General features: G+C 43.6%; 1 protein-coding gene and 1 non-coding gene across 3 annotated transcripts in view; both read left to right on the top strand.

Moving 5' to 3' along the window:
* Nucleotides 1-20,896, top strand: part of Cdkal1 (CDK5 regulatory subunit associated protein 1 like 1) — a 549,403-nt gene extending 528,507 nt beyond the window's left edge. Inside the window, exon 16 of one of the 2 annotated variants that reach the window (XM_013349127.2) lies at nucleotides 20,843-20,896. In XM_013349127.2, the coding sequence (XP_013204581.2) occupies nucleotides 20,843-20,887 (45 nt within the window). In that variant the 3' untranslated portion in view covers nucleotides 20,888-20,896. Of the gene's footprint in view, nucleotides 1-626; nucleotides 876-20,842 lie in introns of those variants that run through there. The other variant, XM_026783099.1, reaches the window with a different exon arrangement.
* Nucleotides 11,002-11,144, top strand: LOC113456921. Its single transcript, XR_003377643.1, has one exon. It is a non-coding gene; the product is annotated as a small nucleolar RNA SNORA67 (small nucleolar RNA).
* Nucleotides 20,897-22,217: the final 1,321 nt, after the last annotated feature.

Genomic DNA, 22,217 nt, shown 5'->3' with positions numbered 1-22,217 from the left:
CACTCTTGCATGTAGAGGCTAGAGGTCAGTCTCAGATGTTATTTCCCCAGGAGCTGGCCACTGTTTTTTGAGACAAGGGTTCTCACTGGGTCCTAAGGCTTGCTGATTAGACTGGGTTTACTGGCCAGCCCCCCACCCCACCAGGGATCCTTCTGTCTTCATCTCCACAGTACTAGGGCACAGGCCCGTGGCACCACACCTAATTTTTCACATGGGCATTGGAGAATGACCTCAGGGCCTCACGCATCTGAACCATTTCTGCAGCTCAGATTCTCTTTTGTGACATTCAGGATGGACAGTGTCTTCGCTAGGGTCTCTAAATGCCATGATGAAACACATGGCCAAAATCAACATGGAAAGGAAAGGATTTATTTGGCTTACATATCCTTCCTGAATCACAGTCCATAGAGCAAAAGCAAGGCAGGAACTCAAACTAGGCATGAAACCTCAGGTAGGAACTGATGCAGAGGCCTTGGAGGGGTGCTGCTTACTGATTTGCTCAATCTGCTTTCTCATAGAACCCAGGACCACCAGCCCAGGGTGGTATTACCCACAATGGGCTGGGCCCTCCCACATCAATCACTTGCCCATGGCCCAATCTCATGGAAGCATTTTCTTAATTGCAGGTTTTTCCTCTCAGATGGCTATAGTTTATGTCAAGTTGACACAGAATTTGCCAGCGCACAGATGGGGTTTGGAGTGTTTTATCAGAATGCCGTATTAAAAGGAAGCCCTCCCCACAAAGGGAGATCTGCTGTGCTTGTCATCCGTCACTGCTCTGTCTGCCCCATTTTTTGTTTGTTTTCTTTTAATATCTGATTCTCCAATAGTTTTCTTCTCTTGTACACCTCCTAAATGTAGGGTCTCTGACCCCATCCATGCAAAATAAAGTCACCAAGCCTTCAATTAAGACCGCCCCCCTTTTTTTTCCTCCCTTAACCAAGATCCTCTGAGGCTTTTGAAGACAGGAAGGTTGAATGTACCAATCTTAAGCAAAAGTCAGCTGGACACGGGTCTAAGACATTTAATCTTATCAAGCTGATTAGATTGCCCAGAGCCGTGAAAATGATAAAAAAAAAAAAGTTGCAAAAAAGTGGAGTGGCTCAAAATGGTGCGAATTCAGGTAGAAGAATGTTTTTAATGCTGTCAACTTCCAAATCAAAAAGAAAGTGGGGAGGAAAAGGCAATTTAACAGCAGCTTGCCCTCCTGCTTTGTGGCAAAGCCAAGCTGTCTATCCAAGGAACCGTTGCAACTCCAATTAAAATTAAAAGCAAAACCTGTGGTAACTGAACACTGCAAACACAAACGGGACACTGGATGAAGTGACTACCGGCTGTCTTCTGGTAATCCGTCCTAAACAGCCTCCGTTGCACGGTAATGTGTCAGAGAACTCAAACTTCTCCGCAGCAATGTTGGAAATTTCAGTCGAGATTTGAATTGATGGCAAAGCGATTGCTCTTTCTCGGCACTTGGAAAGAAAATATGAGAACTGGCCCGTGCCCCTTGGCTTCAGCTAGAACCTGGTGTTTCTCGGAAAAGTGGAAGTGGAGAACCTGTAGAGGAGCAGGGAGTAAGGGCAGAGCTCACAGAGTCTGTGAGGTAGACCACTTACTGCATGCAGGGAACCAGAAGTCGGAATCAAGTGACTTGCCCTAAAGCCCACCCTCGAGTTTAGGGAATTTCTAAGCGAAGATCCCAGCAAAGACTGGCTTTGGTGTAGAGGTGCTAAACTATGGCATTTACTTTTGATTGTTTCTAGTAACGTCACTATTATAGCATGTGGCTTATCCAGGCCAGGGTAGAGGCTCCACGGATGAATAAATAAGCAGATGAATAAGCAGATGAATCAGTGGGAACAAGAGCTCAGCGTACACAGACAGCAGATGACCAAAAGCTTTAGGCAAAGGGCCCAGGCTTTCAAAGGTCTACTAAGAAATGGGGGAAGGGTTTAGCATGGGCTTTGAGAGTAACTGGAATTAGTCTTTTTCAAATCAGATATCCATTTGTTGCACCCTGAGGTTTGGGTTCAGAGTGTCCTTGCATAATGCAAATAAGCCACTTGGTCCTTCTCTGTGAAGCCAAATAAGCTAACAGTAAATACCTCAGATAGCTGTCACAGGTCATCTCGGATCCTGTCCTGATGGTTATAGGAGGCCTCAACACAGGTGCTCCAGCATGGCTACAAGTAAATTTTACTCCTAAAATATTGGTGCTACCTTTATCACATGATCACATCATTGTTCCAAGTTATGAGAATCTCAGTATCAGTTTGTGGGGCCCTGAGGTGTCATGACAAGGACACAATGCCACACCTGTGATGTTCTGGTCAAACAGGCCTCCGCGTGGGGTAATGACGCAGCACCTGATCCCAAACAGAAGATCGTTCTGCAGAACAGTGCCCAGCCATTTTCAACGGTGCCGGGGAGGATTGAGACACCGGACCAATGGGTGGAGAAGCTGAGTGATGCGGGGCAAGGACAGAGCGCACTCGGAATCCCGATTTTCGGGAAGAACTGGCTACTGTGGGAAGAAGGGCAATTAGACTATAACCTTTGTATTATTCTTAAATTTTTTTCTGTAGGCTGGAGATTATTTCTAACCGTAAGTTTATAAAGTCAAAAAATTATTGGTACTAAACGAGGAACATGGGCCAGAGAGCTCAGGGGTGGAGTGCCTACTTATTGGAGGAAGAACGCTGAGGAGCTAGGTTCAATTCCTATCACCAGGAAGAGAGAAGGGGAGAGCCCAGCAAACAAACTGATAGACAGAATTTTAAATTTCTTTCCTTCTAATTAAAACCGGATGCCCACATGCTGACGCACGAAACTACACCGGTATCCATCACCTTGCACAACCATTAACTCCAAAGGGATTGAAGACCTCAGTCTGGAAGCTGAAATACTGAACCTGCGGGGTGAACATAGTCAGTGCTCTACGAGATGCTAGTGTAGAAAGGGATCTTCTGAACAGGCTGGGATCCGAACAGAATCTTTAAAGAAGAAATAAAGATGGCTAAAAACCATCTCAAATGAAAGTGCTCCACTCGCGATTTTCTCTTACCTCAGTTAGAATGGCCCAACGTGCACACAACTGACGACAAGGGTGGCAGAGTGTGTGGGGAAAGAGGACCTCATTCACTGTAGATATGACTGCACCCTGGTTGTCTAGGTTCTCTGGAAATCAGTGTGGAGAAGTCTCAAAACACTGGAAAACTAATGATTAACTTTACAATGAAATACATGGATGGGACTGGAAACTGTTATACTGACTGAGGTAACCCAGACCCAAAAGACAAATACTTCATGTTTGCTCTCGTCTGTGGCTCCTAGCTCCAAATCTTCAGGATCTAACCTGGAGTAGCCACAGAAACCAAGAGAGTAAAAAGATACCATGGAGAGAGAGTACTAGAGAGGAGACTAATAAGCTAGCAATGATCTAAAGGGGGAAATGGAGAAATGGATGTCTTAGGGTTTATATTGCTGTGGTAACTCATGAAGAGAAACATTTAATTGGGGTGGCTTGCAGTTCAGAGGTTTAGTTCATTATCATCATGGTGGGAAGCAAGGTACCATGCAGACAGACATGGTGCTGGAAAAAGAGCTCAGAGTTCTTACATCTTGACCCAAAGGCAACAGGGAGAGGTCTGTCTCACTAGGCACTGCTTGAGCATATATAAAACCTCAAAGCCCACATCGACTATGACACACTTTGTCCAACAAGACCACACCTCCTTCAACAAAGCCACGCCTACTAATAGTGCCACTTCCGTTTGAAAGCCATTTTCCTTCAAACCACCACACGGAGAAGGGGGCTTTAATTGGGAAAAGGAAGGATGGCAACACAGGAGTGGAAGGGAGGAGGAATAAATAGCACCAAGAATCAATGGGAAAACCTTAAGGAAATACATTTTATATTTACCTAAAATTGCATATAACATATATAACTGTATATGAATACATATGTATCTTAAATGAAGTTATACTATGCTACTAGGGCTGATAATGCTTTACCCAAGAACCATAGAAACAAACAAACAAATAACCAGCTCTAGGCACGAGATACCTTTTAGAGTTGTTGGTAAGGGAACTCCCAGGACTCCAGAACAACACAGGCTATTGCTGTTGCCCTTGGTTGCCCCGAAGAAGTTGATGGTAAGTACCAATTGCTGAAGACACCATATACTTCAGACATGGGACTTGGAAGATCCGAGCTGTGTCTGACCTGACTTGTGGCCTGTTCACAGGAGGGAGATTCTGCCCGGTACTGGAAACTTAGCCATGTATCCAGGGTTAGTGAAGTCATGACTCTTGGAAGAGAATCCAACCAGTTTATTAGATACGTATAATTCCTAGCTGCATTCTAAATACTTATCCTTAACCACACAGATAAGTACAACCCTCACCCCTCATCAGAGAAATTTCATTTTGCAACAGATGGAGACCATCACAGAAACATACATCTGTAAAAATACAGAGAATGGCTGGTCCTGGAGCAGCAGCCTCAATACATCTACAACACAACTCCATGCACACAAGCCATGGACATCAACACAGACCCCAGCTGCAATGGGCCCATGGACCCAGACATGGCCCTCGGCAGCAGCCCTCACCAGGATGATACCATGGCCCTATGTGGCCGTGCAGGCCACTCAGATGGGCATGGCTCTGGTGGCGGCACAACCCTTGGACAGCAGCATGGCTACAGGTGGCAGCCCAGAGCCTGGGCATCCTTGTGGCCTTCGGTATCAACATGGGTCAAGGATGTCAACACAGATCCAGACATGGCCCTTGGCAGCAGCCCAGGTCCAGACGCCATCATGGCCCCATGTGGCAAGCAAGCTATCCATATCTGCCTGTTCCTTACCGCCTTCACTTCTTTGGGTCTGCCTCTTACTTACCACAGCACAGGAACCGGTCTGCTCTTTTTCTCCCATTTCTCTCCCATATATTTGTTCATCATAATGGCCCTACCCACCCGCCTTGTGCCTGTGAAAGGCTGATCCATGGGTGTCTTTCACCTACCTGAGCAGAGTCATTACTGTGGTTTTATCATGGAAATACAGATGTACATGTATAATGAAATATCTTTCAACCACAAAAATCATTTTTGTCATTTGCAGAGGGCCACTGCATTAATAAGCCAGAGACACGTGCTCGCTCATTGTGGAAAGTGAATGGCTGAACCCCTGGAAGAACGGGGCAGTCACTCGGGACTAGTGGAGAGGGAGGGGAGGGAGAGATGTTCAGTAGACCACAGACGCAGAGGAAGGAGGAGCTGTTTTTGTGGAACTTTAAGATATTGGTTAAAACAAGAATAACATCTATCGTGGTTTGGGTTCTCAGAAGTCGAGTTTTGCTATGTACTCTACTTGGTCTCACACTCAACCTTGTAAGTGCTAGGATTATAGGTGTGTACCACCACACCCAGCTTGTGTTTCTATACCGAATTTTCATAGAAAACACCCACAAGGTGTACAAATGTGCGTCAGCAAACCATTGCTCAACATGTCAACCATAGTGACAGAAGAGAATACAGCAGAATGGGTACCAATCCCTTTCTACTTCTTTTTATTGAAAAAACAGAAATTAGGCACTCCCACCTTTTAATTAAAGTTTCCTTTTATGAAGGTGAAATCTGGTTCTTGAAATTTGCTATAAAATTCATCGAAAGAAAAAGTAAAATCCATGTCTGAATTTTGAGAAATTTCTTTTGGGGGGCCTGGGGATCAATCCCAGAGCCTAAAGCACTCTGGTCTAGTGTTCTACCACCTACCGACATCTCTAACCCTTGGACTTTAGAAAGACTCACAATGTATGTAGTTCAAATGGCTGGCCTAGCACTCTCCAGTTAGCCTAGGCTAGCCTTGAGTTATTGATCTTCTTGCCTCCAGGGTGAGGAGATCATGGGCATATGCCACCATGCCCAGTGAATTTTCAGTAAATGTGAAACACATAGGCAGTGCCGCAGACTGAATATTTTTCTTTAAAACATGTATTTAGAGGGGTGGGATTATGTCTCAGCAAGCGTGAGAATCTGAGTTCACATATAAAAAGCTGAGCATGGCTACGCATGCCTGTAACCCCTAGATTTGGGGGACAGAGAAAAACGGATACTGAGAGTTTACTGGTCAGCCAGCCAGCCAGCCTGGCTGATATGGTAAACTCCTGATTTGATGACATAGCCTGTCTGGATGGAGGAAGACAGACACATAGAGGAAGATGTTTGCCATCCTGGTCTGGTGTCCACTTGAGTGCGGTGGTGTGTACACTCGTGGAGAAAGGAAAAAAGAATCCTCTTTAGCCCTTCCCTCTTCTTTCAGTCCTTAGGAGAAGAACAGAATGACCTAGCTCTGGCCAGCCCTTCCCCACCTCTAGAAGGTGACAGGTTCCAGGTCCTCTCCCCACTGCAGTTAACCTCCCTGTCTGTGAGTCTTCCGGGATGAGCCACCATGGCTCCAGTTTCTACTTTCTCCAGCCTTAGCTGCGAAGCAATTTCTCAAGACAGTTTAACTTCACCAGCAGGTAATTTCAATCCGGCGGAAGCATCAATCTGACGTGGACATGTTATCTTCATTATTTTAATTACTCTTCAAAAACTTTTTTTTTTTTGCTCAACACTTTCCAAGAATCGTTGACTAGAAATTGTCAGGCCTTGTCTTATCATGGCTTCATAGCAGCATCATTTAGCCGCATACCTAAAGTCATGGAATTTGTTTGTGAAACTCTTTATCTCAAACTAGTGCAAGGGAAAAAGTTCCCTTTTTGATGGGAAGTCACCCACCTCTGTCACACTGCTGTCTGCGCTCATCTGAACAGCTGACAGTTTCTGTTAATTTACTCTCACTCCCCAGCTCGGCTTCCCGGCTGGAAAGCCGGAGTGATTTTTGAATAACAGCAAGGCATATCTGATGTGGCAGCAACTGGCAACTCTGACACTGAGCTTGGCTGTGGCCATCACCCAGGATTCCTCACTTCTCCTTGAGAAGCAATTACAATTTCACAGGCTGGAATTAAATCTCCCTGCGGTACGAGGAGAGTAACCGGCGATGTCAAAGTGATTTCGAGCTGCTAATCTCTTGCTGGAGTACGAGTGAAAATAGAGCCCTTCCTCATGGAAGGGAAGGCCTGGCAACTTTAAAGCTCCAACTCTTTGATATGTTTTAATTCGCACCGAGGTCAGCTGGCACAGCTGCCTCCCAAGAAAACTGATACCTCTAGTTGATAGAAGATGCCATGGTTTCCTAATGATGGGAGTTAGGGGAGGTTAAAGGGAAAGGAAGGTGTATTTGGGCTGGGAAGGAAAATAAAAATGGACCAGGGAGAAGATGATTCAGTCCAGGAACATGCCAAACAGGAGGACCTGAGGCTGATCCCCAGTGTCCACATAAAAAGCCAGTATGGTGCCATCTGCTTGTCATCCCAGCACTGGGGACATGGAGACAGGAGGAGCCCCAGGGCTTGCTGGCTAGCCAGTTTGGTGAGTTGGGCAAGTCCCAGGTTCAGTGAGAGGCAACGTCTCAAAAAAAAAAAAAAAAAGAGCCAGCCTTGGTGGTGCACGCCTTTAATTCAAGGACTAGGGAGGCAGAGTCGGACTGGTTTCCTGGAGTTCAAGGCCAAGGCCAACCTGGTCTACTCTGTGAGTTCTAGTTTGGCCCGAGCCACAGAGTGGAAACTCTACCTCAAATAAACAAACATAAACAAACAAAAAAACAACAGAGGATAGCTCCTGAGGAATAACACCTAAGGCTGACCTCTGGTCCCCATGGGAATACGTATAGACATGTAAGTTCACCTGAGCACATGTGTGTACCTCACACAAGGCAATTCGTGTTTAAGAATGAAGGCTGGAAAGATGGTGCAGCTGGCTAAAGCACTCAACTGCACGTGCCTGAGGACCCGAGTTCCAACCCCAGAATTGATGGCAGAAAGACAGAGCCAGTGCCTGAAAGCTGACCTCTGACCTCCATGTATGTACCATGACACACATGTGAATCTTATTCACATACATATCGCACATACGTACATACACATGCACACACACGTACACACACTAGTAACAGATAACCTTCTAAGACAGGATCTCAGATCGTCCACTCTGACCTCAAGCCTCAAACTCACTCTGCAGCTGAGCCTAACCTAAAGTCATCCTCCTGCCTTTGCTTCCCAAATGCTAGGATTATGGATGCCTTGATAGTCTCCAGCTGGAGTCACTTTTTACACAGAGTCACCACTGAACACAGAAGACAGTGCCATATGTTGTATAGGTCAGTGGGGTTTTTGCCTGTAGGTATAGACCACTTTCTATGCTACCAGTCTGGGTGGTGTGGGTTTTTGGCTGGTTTTACATCAAGACATCTACATGGTGGTCCTTAAGGTGATCTTTGGACTAGGGAAGGCATTTGTGCTGACGAGCTTTACCACCCCTGTTCCTCCCATCTGCCAGGTGTAACTGTTAAGTAGGATGGATGGGGCTGTCAGTGGTAATCTATAATATGTTAAAATTCAGTCTGGTTCTGCAGATTTCACTTAATTAAACATCAACAATGTGTTTTTCCTGAGTAAGGACTCTAGACCTGACAATAAAATTACTTAAACCCTCAAGCAAACACCAAGGAAACTAACATAGCTAAAACGTGATGTGCGCGTATCAAATAGCCCAGCCGTTGTTTATCGCCATTTCCAGTGGTTAGAGGCTAGAAAAAAGTGTGGACCTTCAGCTCACCATAGATGCTGGGGTGTTGGTATGAGGTACCCCAACATTGTATTTTAACCCAATCCTTCATCTATAGCTTTGGGACCTGTCCTGGAACTAGCTCTTGTAGACCAGGCTGGCCCTGAACTCACAGAGATCCATGCCCTCTGCCTCCCAAGAGCTGAAATTAAAGATGGGCACCACCATCGCCCTGCGCAGGTTCTTTTACTACAAGTGGAGCTATAATCCAGTATTACTCTCCCACTTCCACCCCCTCAAATTATTCCAGCTTTGGCCACTGGGAGGTCACTCAGCTTCTGAGTGGTATTCTATTGATAGACAGCATCACCTGGTAACCTGTGTGGTCTTAATCTCTTTACTCTGTCACTGCAGGGTATTCCAGTTCCTCTCCTGTACTTTCTGCCCCAGCGGCAGAATGAGCCACTTCTCCAAGGATCCCTGGCTCCCTTTAGTATAGAATGGTTTTATAAGCCAAGAGCTGAGTGCCAGGAGTACTTGTTGCTTTTAAAGCGCCAATGCTTTTTGTCCCTCTCAGCTAACTGTGCCAGAAATATGTGTATGTTATATGGTAGTAGGTCTTAACTGTCAACTTGACAGGATGTTGTCACCATGGAAACACTCCCGTGAATATATATCTATGATGGTGCTTTCAGAAAAGCTTAACAGAAGATAGAAGACTCACCCTGAATGTGGCTGGCACCATCCCAGGGGCTCAGGTCCCACATGGAATAAAAATGGGAACATGAACTGAGCATGCGTGTCTCTCTGTTTCCTGACTATGGAGGCTGTGTGATCAGTACTAAAAATATTCTTAAAATCAATAATAATGATGATAATAATAATAAATTTCCTCCAGGACAGTCAGGGCTACACAGAGAAACAACACACACATACACACACCAAAAAAACAAAAAAAACCCCAGAAAACTATTTATAGGCACAAAATGATTCATAAGCTCTAGAAACTAAGCTGCTATAAACCACCCACCACACAGTCTCCTTGCCTCAGCTCTGACATCCCCCAAAACACAAAGTACTGGGTTCTTGTAGCCAAGGAACACTTACTTTTTAAATTACTGAGGCATAGTTGACACACACATACAAAAACATCTGGACAGCTGGGCTGATAACTCCTTCAGGAAAGCACTTGCCTTGCAATCACATGGACATGAGTTGATCTCCAGGACCCACATAGGAAAAATCTATTCTCCTGAGAACTTCTTGCTATGCACCTCTGGATAAGTGCACCTCTCAACCCTCATCAAAGGAGCTTGTTTTTACAATAGACATCAATCAACACAAATGTAGGCGGAGACTGCTCATTCATTTCCCAGCCGCCCAGATCCGAAAATCACACAGATACTGTGTTAATGACAGCACTGTATGGCCAATGATTCAGTCATATTTCTAGCTAGTTCTTACATCTTGAATTTACCCATTTCTATTAATCTGTATATCACCATGAGGCTGTAAGGTTACTACTGGTACATTTCTGGGGTGTCTGTCTCCTTCGGCAGCTACATGGCAACTTCTTGACTCCACCTACTCTCTCTCTCTCTCTCTCTCTCTCTCTCTCTCTCTCTCTCTCTCTTCTGATTTCCTGCTTGGCTTACTTTGCTAAGCCATTGGCCCAAACAGCTTTATTCATCAACCAATAAAAGCAACACATACACAGAAGGACATCCCATATCACACAAAGACCCACAATCGATCAAGGTGCAGAGAGTGAGAAACTGCAGATGCTCAGCTGTAAATGGGATGCAGATCACACTTCTTCCTCTCAAAGAAGGAGCATCAGGGAATAGCAGGTAGAAGGGGCTGTAAGAGCTGGAGGCAGAGGATAATTACAGTGAAAGTTTTCCAGATGCTACAGGACGTTTGCACACACGAGCTCACAGTGGTTGTGACAGGATGCACAAGGCCTACACAAGCTTAAGTCAAACACAGTCCCAGCATGAAGAGAGGAAGTGGGCTCCCTAGCTAAGGAGCAGCTGACAGCTTCTGGGAGAGAGAGAGTTCATTTTTTTTTTAAGGTTGTTGTCCCTGGTAGACCAGTCAGACTCCCATGGATGATCCCATTGACCCTTGAGAAGCACAAATCAGACCTAGTAGGTTTTTTCAACGAGGACACAAAGTTGGTTAGGTAGAGAAGTGGTGTGGATCTGGGAAGAGTTGGATGAAAGGGCTGGATATGATAAAAAAAAATACATTGTATGTCTTTCTCAGAGTATCTGTGTGTGCGTATGTGTGTGTGTGTGTGTGTGTGCACGTGCACGTACATGCATGTACACTAAGGTGATTATTTCCTCTTCAAGGAGCTAACTAGTGTCCTTCTCAGAACATAGCACTTGGAAGAAAAGCCAGCATGCCTAATGTCCTTGCAGAGCAAGAGATGCTGATTTCCTTTGCCTTCCTTGAACTGCCTACATATATGATTAAAAAATTGCCAGCCACTGGTGATGCATGTCTTTAATCCCAACACACAGGAGGCAGGTTGATCTCTGTGAGTTCAAGACCAGCCTAGTCTACGGAGTGAGCACTAGGACAGCCAGGAATACACAGTGAAAGCCTGTCTCAAAAAATTTAAGATACATATTTATTTATAAAATTCTAGGTTCTGATTCATTTTATTATTCCTTAAAATAACTATATATTGGCAGTCTGGGTTCCTTCCTTGGAACACACATGGCTGGAGGAAAAAACCAGCTTCTGAAAGTTGTTCTCTGGTTCACATATGTGTGCTACGGCAGGCATGTATGTGCACATGTGTGTATACACACATGCACACAAATAAATGTAATAAATTCCTAGTAATGTCAGAATAAAGTCTGCCTGAACATGAACTTGACAGAGACAATAACCATAGCCATGCCAAACTCCCTAGGGAAAGAGCATGAGGCTTCAACCCTGCAGAGAAACCTGTAGGCGCCTATGCTGAGAGTGGGAGAAATAGTCCCCAGGGACAAGCACACAACTGGTTGCTCAATACCAATGATCAGCCCTAAAAACATATACAAATAAGATTGTCCAGACTAAGCAGATTGTGTATATGTCTATATATCCGACTGCTCAGATTATATATCTAGATATGTGTGCATATGTATCTATATACACATATATGTACATATATATGCATGTGACAATAATTAATGAAAATAGAGAGCATGAATTTGAAAGAGAACAAGGAGTATGTGAGCATGTTTGGAGGGAGAAAAGGGAAGGAGGGAATGATATAATCTCAAAAATAAAAGAAAGAAATAAAAAAGACTAAACCGAGGTTCCTGTTTGAAACTCTCAAAGCACTGATATCCTTGGCCTTGGGAAAGGTAGGGCTAATTTTAGACAGACAATCCATGTTCTCAGCACTGTGGTTCTCTGTTATGTATTGCATGGGTACATTACAAGCCAGCCACACTCAGTGGATGTACCTCTTTCCTGGTATGCCTTGTCAGCATTGCCACAAACACGAGGGTTCATCTGTCTTTCCTGGTTTTCTGCCTGGATGACTCTTTTTTTCACACTGGCACTTTGGATCATAAGTAAATGTCACCTGAACACAAGCTCCAGGACGTCTTCTGGACCCTTGGCCTCATAATCAAGCAGGGTCTTGGAATCTGGTGGGTGTGGTACACACAAGCTATAATTGGGCTGGACCAAAGTGCTGTGCATGCCATGGGCAGGAAAGAGTGGATGGTGCAAAATTTTATTACATCACTCAGAACAATGCACAATTCCAAACTTAGCAGTTGTTTATTTCTGTAATTTTCTGTTTAATAGTTGTGGACAATGGTTGGCTGTGGATAACTGGAACAGTGAAAAGCAAAGTTGTAACTTAAGGACCTCAGTTTGCCCCACAGTCATGTTCATATGTCATTTTCATACATGATAGTGTGAAAAAAAAGGTCAAGAAGAAAGCTAAGTCAACATCTCTCTTCATATGAAGACAATACCAGGCCAGCCATATGCTGTGTCAGTTAATGTGGACATCAGACACTGTTTGGGGGATGTCAATATGTAACCTTTGTCTTCTGCTGCATGTTTATAACTAATAATAACAAATGTTCAGTGACTTGCAGGAATTTCATATTTTTCTGTAATTCTTAGTAGAATTGTTGCCATTGTGGTGTATTGTGGTGTAACAGATTCTGAGCATCCGAACCAACCACATCTGTCACAATGCGGTAATACCGCCTGGTGACACTAGCCCTTTCTTTTTGCCAGTATCGCATTCATTTGTTTATCTACTTATTCTTTGTTTTTATTTATTATTATTGCATGGCATGGGTGTGGAGGTCAGAGGGCACCTAGTGGACTTTGTTCTCTCCTTTTATCAGATGGGTTCCCAAAATCTAGCTTGACCCCAGGTCAGCGGGGTTAGCAGTGGGATGGTTGAATGAGAACAGCCTCTAGAGGCTCAAAGATTTGAAGGTTTGCTTCCCAGCTGGTAGACTGGGAAGAATTAGGAGGTGTGGCTTTGTTAGAGAAGCTGTGTCATGGGGAATGGGACTTGCCAGATCCAGGATTGCTTTCTTTCTGCCTTTGTCCTGGGAATCCAATGTAAGCTCTTATCAACCACTCCAGCATCGTGCCTGCATGCCTCCCTTCCTCTGTGCTTCCTGTCATAATGGCCATATACTAACACTATGAAACTGGAAGCAAGCCCTAATCAAATCCTTTCTTTCATAAGTTGCCTTGGTCACGGTGTCTCTCCAAAGCAATAGAACACTGACTTAGAGAGGCAGCAAGTGCCTTTACCCACCCAGCCACCTCAACATCCCCATTCTTTCCTTAATTTGTGAAGCCGCTGCCTTATCCACAGTTGCGCAAATAATTGTACTCAATAAACACTAATCTTATAATTCATCTTCTGTGAACATCTGAAGTTTTAAAGTAGCCTTGGGCCTCGCTTTCAAATTACTAATGGAAATTTGCTTTGAATGGCTTGGTTTACTTTTTAGTACAGAACATTTATTTTGATAAATTCTTAAAATTAATCAGATTTTCTTGGTTCCTTTAAAGACCAGTATTTGTAGTTTACAGTTAATGAGAAATAATTCCTACCTTGGCACTTGCCATTACCATGAAACTGTGGATTTAAAAGGAGAGTGATCTGTGAGCTTAACTGATTTCAGATCAATTTTCCCACGTAGTGATGAGGGAGTCCTGGTTTCTTGGGTCTTCGTGGCTTCCTGTATTACCATTTCTGTCATTATCAAAATGTTAAGTGTACGCTGCTGGTCATCATGGGCTTCTCCCTAAGGGGTCCCAGTCTCTCCAGAGCAAATGTCTGAGGGCAGAACTATAGCACAGTAAGGAAAATAGGCACTGTTGGTGCTTTCTCCCCACACGAGAGCAATCTAAGGATAACAGGACTCACTGGTATCTACTAAACCTGCAAGAACTGCCCTGGTCACTATTCTGCTCACTCTGCATGGTGACTTAGCTATGGTACTAGAAAGGTTCCAGAAAGGACTAGAGATGGGGTGGGGTGGGTGTAAGAAACAGAATAGTTATTACTTAACTCCCATACTTGCTGCCTAGCATAGAGCAGCGCTAGAGAAGGGTAAGTCGAGGGCATCTAAATCCTTGGCATCAGCAGTGACAACGCTGGGAAAAGCGCTCCCAGAAAGGGACTAAAAAGACAGAAGAGGACGCCTATAGCAACTTGGGGACAGCGCCATAAGTACATCTTCAGGGAGCTAGGGCATGGCTCAGCTGGTAATAGGCTTGTGATACAAGCAAAAGTCCCCGAGTTCAATCCCCAGCACCCATGTAAATTTCTACTCCCAGCACTGAGGGAGGAGGAGAAAGTGGATAGCTGGGATTCACTGGGGTCTGGCCAAAATCACGAGTCACAGGGCTCAATGAGAGCCCTGTTACAATACAAGGAAGATGGTGTTCAAGAAATGACTCTCAAGGCTGACCTTTGGCCTCTAAATGTACCATACACAAGCATAGGCCAAGAGTGGGGGATGGGATGAGGTATCCTATGATGTAATTCTTAATAAAGGAGGAGTAGCCATAGTAGACATTAGATAAAACAGACATTAAGTCAAAAGCAATAAAAAGATATAAAGGAAGTTATTACATAATGAGTCATTACAAGTGAGCAATAGAATAATCCTAAACATACATGTACCTAATATGGGAGCAGTCAAATATTTAAATTAGAGCATTATAAATATTATACATTAAATACATAATAAGATATTAGAGCACTAATGGCTCTAAGGAAAATAAAGATGCCATTGCAATAATAGTTAGGAACCTTAGCCCCTCGCTTTTAGTGATGGAAAGACCAACAAAAGAACAGCAAAACTAAAAGTTATCCCACCAAAAAAGACACCCACAGAGCATAAACCAACAACTACAGAACACATACAGAACATAATGTTCCAAGACGGATCATACGATAGGCCACAAAGCGGGGCTCAACAAATTAAAAGGAATTCAAGTCAGATCAAGTACCTTTTCTAACCACAGTGCAATAAAACCGGGAATACATTAATAACAGAAACGTTGGACACTGTACAAATATATGGAAATTAAACAACTTACAGGTGAGTAACCAAGAAATGATATCAAGAAATGAATTATAAATTTTTATTCCCAATTTAAAAGTTTTTAAATTTTCCTTCAAATGAACATGGGGCTAAACCATATAAACACCTACAACACAGAGCCAACGCAGAGCTAAGTTCAAACATTAGAACTACTAAAATCTCCATTAAAGAATGTAGAAAAATCGCAAATAAACAACTCATGGCTGCCTCTCAGCAAACTAAAACATATCAAACAAATGCAGAATTAATAAAAGAAAATAGAAAGGTCAGGCAGAAATATATGAAATACAGACTTAGCGAAGACTAAAGGAGAGCTGGCTCGGGGCTGGAGAGTTGGTTCAGAGGTTAAGAGCACTGACTGCTCTTCCAGAGGCCCTGAGTTCAATTCTCAGGAACCACATGGTGGCTCACAACCATCTGTAATGAGATCTGATATCCTCTTCTGGCCTGCAGACATACATGCAGACAGAATGCTGTATCCACAATAAATAAATCTTAAAAAAATAAAATAAAATAAAAAAGAGCTGGCTCTTCCAAAAGGTAAGCCGAGCTGTGAAATCCTCAGTCAGACTAAGAGAAAGGTTGGGGGGATGCAACTCAGTTGTAGAGCAAGTGTAAGGACTCGATAATACCTGGGTACAGGGTGATGGTGGGGAGCAGGGTGAAGATACAAAACCTGTGGTGAAAATGGAGACATTACAACCGATTCTACAGAAACACAATGAACCATTGGAGATTATTAAGAACAATTATATTCCAACAAATTTAATAGAAGAAACGGATAACTTCATAGACACATACAATTTACCAAGATGGAATCATTAAAAAAAAAATCTAATAATTAGCCTTTAATCCTAGTACTTCAAGGGCAGAAGCAGATGGATCTCTGAGTTGAAGGCCATCCTGGTCTACAGAGAGAGTTCCAGGACAGCCAGCCAGGACTATGCAGAGAAACCGTGTCTGGGATGTTAGGGTAGCGGGGGAAAGAAGAAACTAATAATTAGCAACAGATAATGAGATTGAATTAGTAATTTCAAATGTCATCCACCAAAGACAGCTATTGTAGTGACGAGCGGCGGGCTGCGTTCCTGCCACCCGGCTGCCCGCATGGCTAGCTTATGCCCCGAAATAATTACACAGAAACTGTATTCTTTTAAACACTGCTTGGCCCATTAGCTCTAGCCTCTTATTGGCTAGCTCTTACATATTGATCTAACCCATTTCTAATAATCTGTGTAGCCTACAAGGTGGTTTACCAGGAAAGATCTTAATCTGTGTCTGTCTGGAGTGGGACAATCATGGCGACTGCCTGACTAGGCTTCTTTCTCCCAGCATTCTGTTCTGTTTACTCCACCCACCTAAGGGTGGGCCTATCAAATAGGCCAAGGCAGTTTCTTTATTAATTAACCAATGAAAGCGACAGATTAGAAAGAAATCATTCCACATCAAGCTATACCATTGAGTGTGATACCAATCTCTAATTATTAGGGGGAAAAAGTGAAGGAAGAACATACTCTATGAAAGCAACAAAACCCTGATACAAAACATAGATAAAGGTACCAAAGGAAAGAATGATAAGCCAGTGTCTTTAATCAATACAGATACAAACGTGTCTGTGAAATACAACCAAGCTGAGTCCAACAGTACATTAAAAAGATGATGCCAAGCCGGGCGGTGGTGGTGCAAGCCTTTAATCCCAGCACTTGGGAGGCAGAGGCAGGTGGATCTCTGTGTTTGTGAGTTCGAGTCCAGCCTGGTCTACAAGAGCTAGTTCCAGGACAGGCTCCAGAGCCACAGAGAAACCCTGTCTCGAAAAACCCAAAAAAAAAAAAAAAAAAAAAAAAGAGATGATGCCAGGCGGGTGGTGGCAGCACACGCCTTTAATCCCAGTACTCGGTAAGCAGAGGCAGGCAGATCTCTGTGAGTTCAAGGGCAACCTGGCCTACAAGGGCTAGTTTCAGGACAGCTAGGACTGTTACACAGAGAAACCCTGTCTCAAAAAAACCAAAAAAACAAAAAAAAAACAAACAAAAATAAATAAGATGATTCTCTGTGATCTACATATGCAAACCAATAAATGTGATCTAGCATAGAGCACAACAGAGAACAAAAGTCAGAGGATCATCTCAACTGATATTGAAAATGCATTTGATGATCCTCACCGTTGTCTTCTTGATAAAATGTTGAACAAATCAGGATTAGAAAAATCAAACCTTCACATGAGAAAGGCCATACACACCAAGTCGAGAGCTAGCAATGTATTCAACAGTGAAATGCTGCCAACCAGTGTTGTGAGGCCTAAATTAAGACATGGGTGTTAGCATTTGCTGCTTTTATTCACCTTGATACTGGAAGTCTTTGGCAAAGCAAACAGACAAGAGAGAGAGAGAGAGAGAGAGAGAGAGAGAGAGAGAGAGAGAGAGAGAGAGAAGAAAGATCCAAGCAGAAAAGGAAAAGGAAGTTATTTGCGCGTGATATAATCTGTTTTGAGACATGTTCTTTTTATGTCAACCTGGCTGTCTTCTAATTTACAGAGAGCTGCCTGCCTCTGCCTTCAGTATGCTGAAGATATGTGCTAACACACCTGGCTCCATAATGTGATCTTCTGTGTAGAAAACCCCAAAGACTCCAAACCCCAAGAAAGACTCTCACCCCAAAGACAGACCCCTCCCATCCAAAAGAAGCTATTAGAGTAAACAAATTCACCAAAGCTTCAAGATACAAAGTCCATATAATAACAACAACAAAACACCAGGACACTTGAGGACACTGGGATTTACAAGGCTGTTTACACAAGATTCTCTGAAGTACAGGAAACAAAAACAAAGACAGACAAATGGATTCCATCAAAACTTTGTATATCTTTGCAACAAAGAAAAGAATCATCAGAATGTAAGGCAGCTTACTAATGGGAGGAGAAGATTGCAAAGAAAACATCTCATGGGGGGAAAATGTTCAGAATATATTAGGAACTTAAACATCTTAATGGAAAAACAAATAATCTAAGAATGGCTAACAGATCTAACAGACATTTCTCAAAAGAAGGTATGCACATCTGCATACAGCGGACAGACCAAAAATGCTCACCACTGCTAATCCCAGGGAAAACTCTTGTCCACACCACAGTGAGAGTTAAGTGTGCTGACCCACACCGTCACTACTGTGGAGGCAGGAGGGGCAGGAAGGCTGAGCTATATGAGACCTTGCCTCAAAATAAACAAGCAAAGTAACAACCAAAACCCCAGGTTAAGATATCACCTCTCTCCAGCAAGACAGACTCCTTTTAAAAAGTCAAAAGCAAGCCTGTGACGGCTTAGCAGGTCAAGGTGCTTACTGCCAAGCCTGGTGACCTTACTTTGACCCCTGGGTCCCAGGTTGTGAAAGGAGAAGGTCAACTCCTGCCAGCCCTCTAGCCTGCCCTTGCCCATCAGAAAACAGATAAGGAAATGGTTTTGTTTTTGTTTTCAGGTCCAAAGCTTTTGTAGATGCGGAGAAAAGGGAGTCTTCAGCAGACTAAGAGTTTAAAAGTAAATCTATTCAGTGATGGTGGATTTCCTGTCTTAACCTGGAGATTCTGCAGGTGTTGGGGCTTGGCCCCAGGGCTTTGCATGGGCTAGCCAAGTGCTCAGCCACTGAGCTACGAACCCAGCCTCCCTCCTCTCTTTTAAAAAAATGGATTTACAACATGGTTCAGCAATACTGCTGCTGGGTCCATGTACGTACCCAGAAATGAAGTCAGAATGGCATGGCAACGCCTGTTCTCCATGCTTATTACCGCACAATTTATAACAGCCGAGCTCTGGAAACAAGCCGAGGGCTTGTCGGCCGGTGGATGGTGAGGAGAACACAGTGGGCACAGACACAGCAGCATGCTGTTCATCAAGAACAAGGAACGGTTTCCTGTCCGTGACTGCATGGATGAACTGTACACGGTTATGAGAAGTGAAATTAGCCAGACAAAGGGCAAACATCGTGTGGCCTTGCTGCTCAGGTGTAGAGAATTTATAAGGTTACTCTCTTGAATATCAGGGGGGAAATGCTGATTACTTGAAGCTGAAGGAAGTGTTGGAGGGATGGGGAAAAGTTGACCGATGGGGGCAAGGTTCCAGTTAGCTAGGCGCAAGGAGATCTTGTGTGCTGTTGCACAGTGGGGAACTGGGGGAGGGGGTGACAATGACTATGAGCCAGAAGAAAAGATTTGAATGTTTGGGTTTGGTGTGGTGTTTTGTTTTTCTGTTTTGTTTTATGCCATAAAGAGGGGACAACATTTGAGATGTGTTTAAGTTGATTTTACAGGGGTGTGTGTGTGTGTGTGTGTGTGTGTGTGTGTGTGTGTGTGGTCAATGCATCACATAGTGTGCCATTAATCTACATTTTTTGTATCTTTATGTTTCAATTAAAATATAATTTAGGAAAAGGTTTTCTCATTAAAATTACCCTTACTCTCAGGAAGAGTTCCCGGCTACCCTTCCAACACACCCTTTCTTCCCACCATCTTAACATTTAATGGTCTTTTAAAAAATCTTTTTAAATTGTTTTTATTGAGCTATATATTTTTCTCTGCTTTCCTCCCTTCCTCCCTCCCCTTCTACCCTCTTCCATGATCTCCATGCTCCAAGTTTACTCAGGAGATCTTGTCTTTTCCTACTTCTCATGTACATTAGATCCATGTATATCTCTCTTAGGGTCCTCTTTCTTGTCTAGGTTCTCGGATTTGAATTGTAAGCTGGTTTTCTTTTTCTTTCACTTTATGTCTAAGAGCCACTTATGAGTGAGTACATATGATATTTTTCTTTCTGGATCTGGGGTACCTCACTTACTATGATGTTTTCTAGATTCATCCATTTGCCCACAACATTTAAGGGTCTTAATGGTTGGTGGTCAGCTCTCCCAGATACTAAGGAAGTCAGTGATAGTTACGACCACTTGTCACTCATGGCTGTGTAGCAATCTTTAATAAGAAATAATAATTGAAAACAAAACACTTTTTGGATTAGAGAAACACTCTATACTAAAAAAATGACCTTGCTTCTTTGTAAGTTTCTCATTTGTGGATTCCTAAGTTTGAAACAAATGCATAGTGTCTGTTAGCAGAAGTTCGTGGAGACTGGGTTGGGAACCAAGCAAGATTTTAAAACCTGGGCTTTTGGCTTCCATCCCATTTGGGCCTGTTGACAGACAGGAGATGGGAAAAGCTACCTAAAATGGAGTAATACAAACTCTGTGAGCGTGGGAAGCACTGTTGGGATGTAAGTTTGTCCCTCTTCCCTTCTCTGTGAGAGAGTTTTATCAACGGACCAGTGGACTTTGCCATTTGAATGGAGGGGTGAGGTTGCTACGGGCAGGGGTGGGGTGCAGGAAGGTGAGGATGCTGTGGGCAGGGTGGTGTGACAGCTCCCACCCCCACCCTGGGGGTATAAGTCTTGGATAGTTCACTTCTTTGTTAGGAGACTTGTGTTTAGGAAATTTTTTAGAATTTTTTTTGTTTGGGCTTTGTGTCTTGTTTTGTTTTGATAAGGGTTGTTGTGTAGCTCAGGCTGACCTGGACCTCTTCTTCTCTGTTCAGCCTCGGCAGCTGGAGATTGCGAGTGTTCAGCGCCATCCCCCGTGAATCCCTGCCTGTGTTCGTACTGTCTTGATGGCTCTGAATAACTGAGATGGTATGTTGTATTCCCAACCTAACTTCTTTCAATTTAAAAAGAAGAAAACTGAATTTGTGTTTTCCATTTATTTATAATTAATGACAGTGAATAATTCAATGTTATTGCTTTGCTGTGTTTGAGCAAGATTATTTTACCTATGGCAAAATATAGTTTCTTTAAAAAAAAAAAAAAAAAGAAAGAAAAACTTGTTCTCAGTTGAAAAGTGCTTTCAAAGCCTTTCCAGGGCTGTGTGTGGTAGAGCATGCCTTCAGTCTCTGCTCTCAGGAAGAAAAGGAAGACAGGTTCTCTGTGAGTTCAAGGCCAGCCTGATCTATGTAGTGATTTCTAGGCCAGCTGCAGCTACACTGTAAAACTTTTACTACCAAACAAACAAAGAAAGTCCATAATGTTTTCACAGTGGGAACATAGGCCCCACAACATGCTTCATGGACAAACTAGGCCGAGACCACTTGAGAGACGGATGGTAGGGTCCACAGCAGAATATAAAGAGCTAGCTTGAGACCCACCCTGTGTTACGGTGGAAGGGAGCAGAAGGGAGTGGGTCCTGCCTGGTGAGAGGAAACAACGTGAAGAAAAGAAAGTGATACTGGGCATCAAGGGTATCCTAAGGCAGACAGCCCCAGAGCCCTGTCCAGGTAGACAGTCTTGGGGCCCAAGGAGGAGCCATGCATTCTCCCCAAGACTGTGTGCAGACCTGCAGAGGGAGGAATGGGACTGAAGAGTGGCTGAAGACCTGGTCTGGGTTAGAACCAAACAACCCTACCCTATAGCTACCTCTTCTGTTTGGAAAGGCTAGCAGGGCGTTTGAGGAGGAGCACCAGCGTTCACTCCACATGCTGGCTTTTGCGCTACTGGGTCAGTTGGCTTTCATTTCCAGGAAAGTGGTGAGGCGGATACAGTAACACCTCCTTCTTCCTCACTTTGTTTTATGCTGTTTCAGTCACTTCCAGATGACCAATGTCTGAACACATTACGTGGAAAATTCCAGCTATAAGCAATTCACAAATTTTAAACTCATCCATCATTCTTAGTAGTATGGAATTTCACCTTTTGTTGATTTGTCTCAACTGGGCCAGAGTTTCCATGCTGTACATACTACCAACCTGTTAGTAACTTAGCAGTTACCTGGGATAGCAGGGCTACTATTGCAGTTTGGAAGGACCACACTTTTGTTCAAGAAACCCTTGTTTAGCTTAATAATGTTGCTAGTCCACAAGAATAATAATCCTGGAAATTCAGATGCACCAAAGGGAAGCTACAGTGTTTAACTGAAAATGT

Source organism: Microtus ochrogaster, chromosome 16 (genome assembly GCF_000317375.1).
Source record: "Microtus ochrogaster isolate Prairie Vole_2 chromosome 16, MicOch1.0, whole genome shotgun sequence".
In the NCBI taxonomy this organism is placed as follows: Eukaryota; Metazoa; Chordata; class Mammalia; order Rodentia; family Cricetidae; genus Microtus; species Microtus ochrogaster.
The sequence above is the reverse complement of the archived record's forward strand: the minus strand, read 5'-3'. Positions and strand labels throughout refer to the sequence as shown.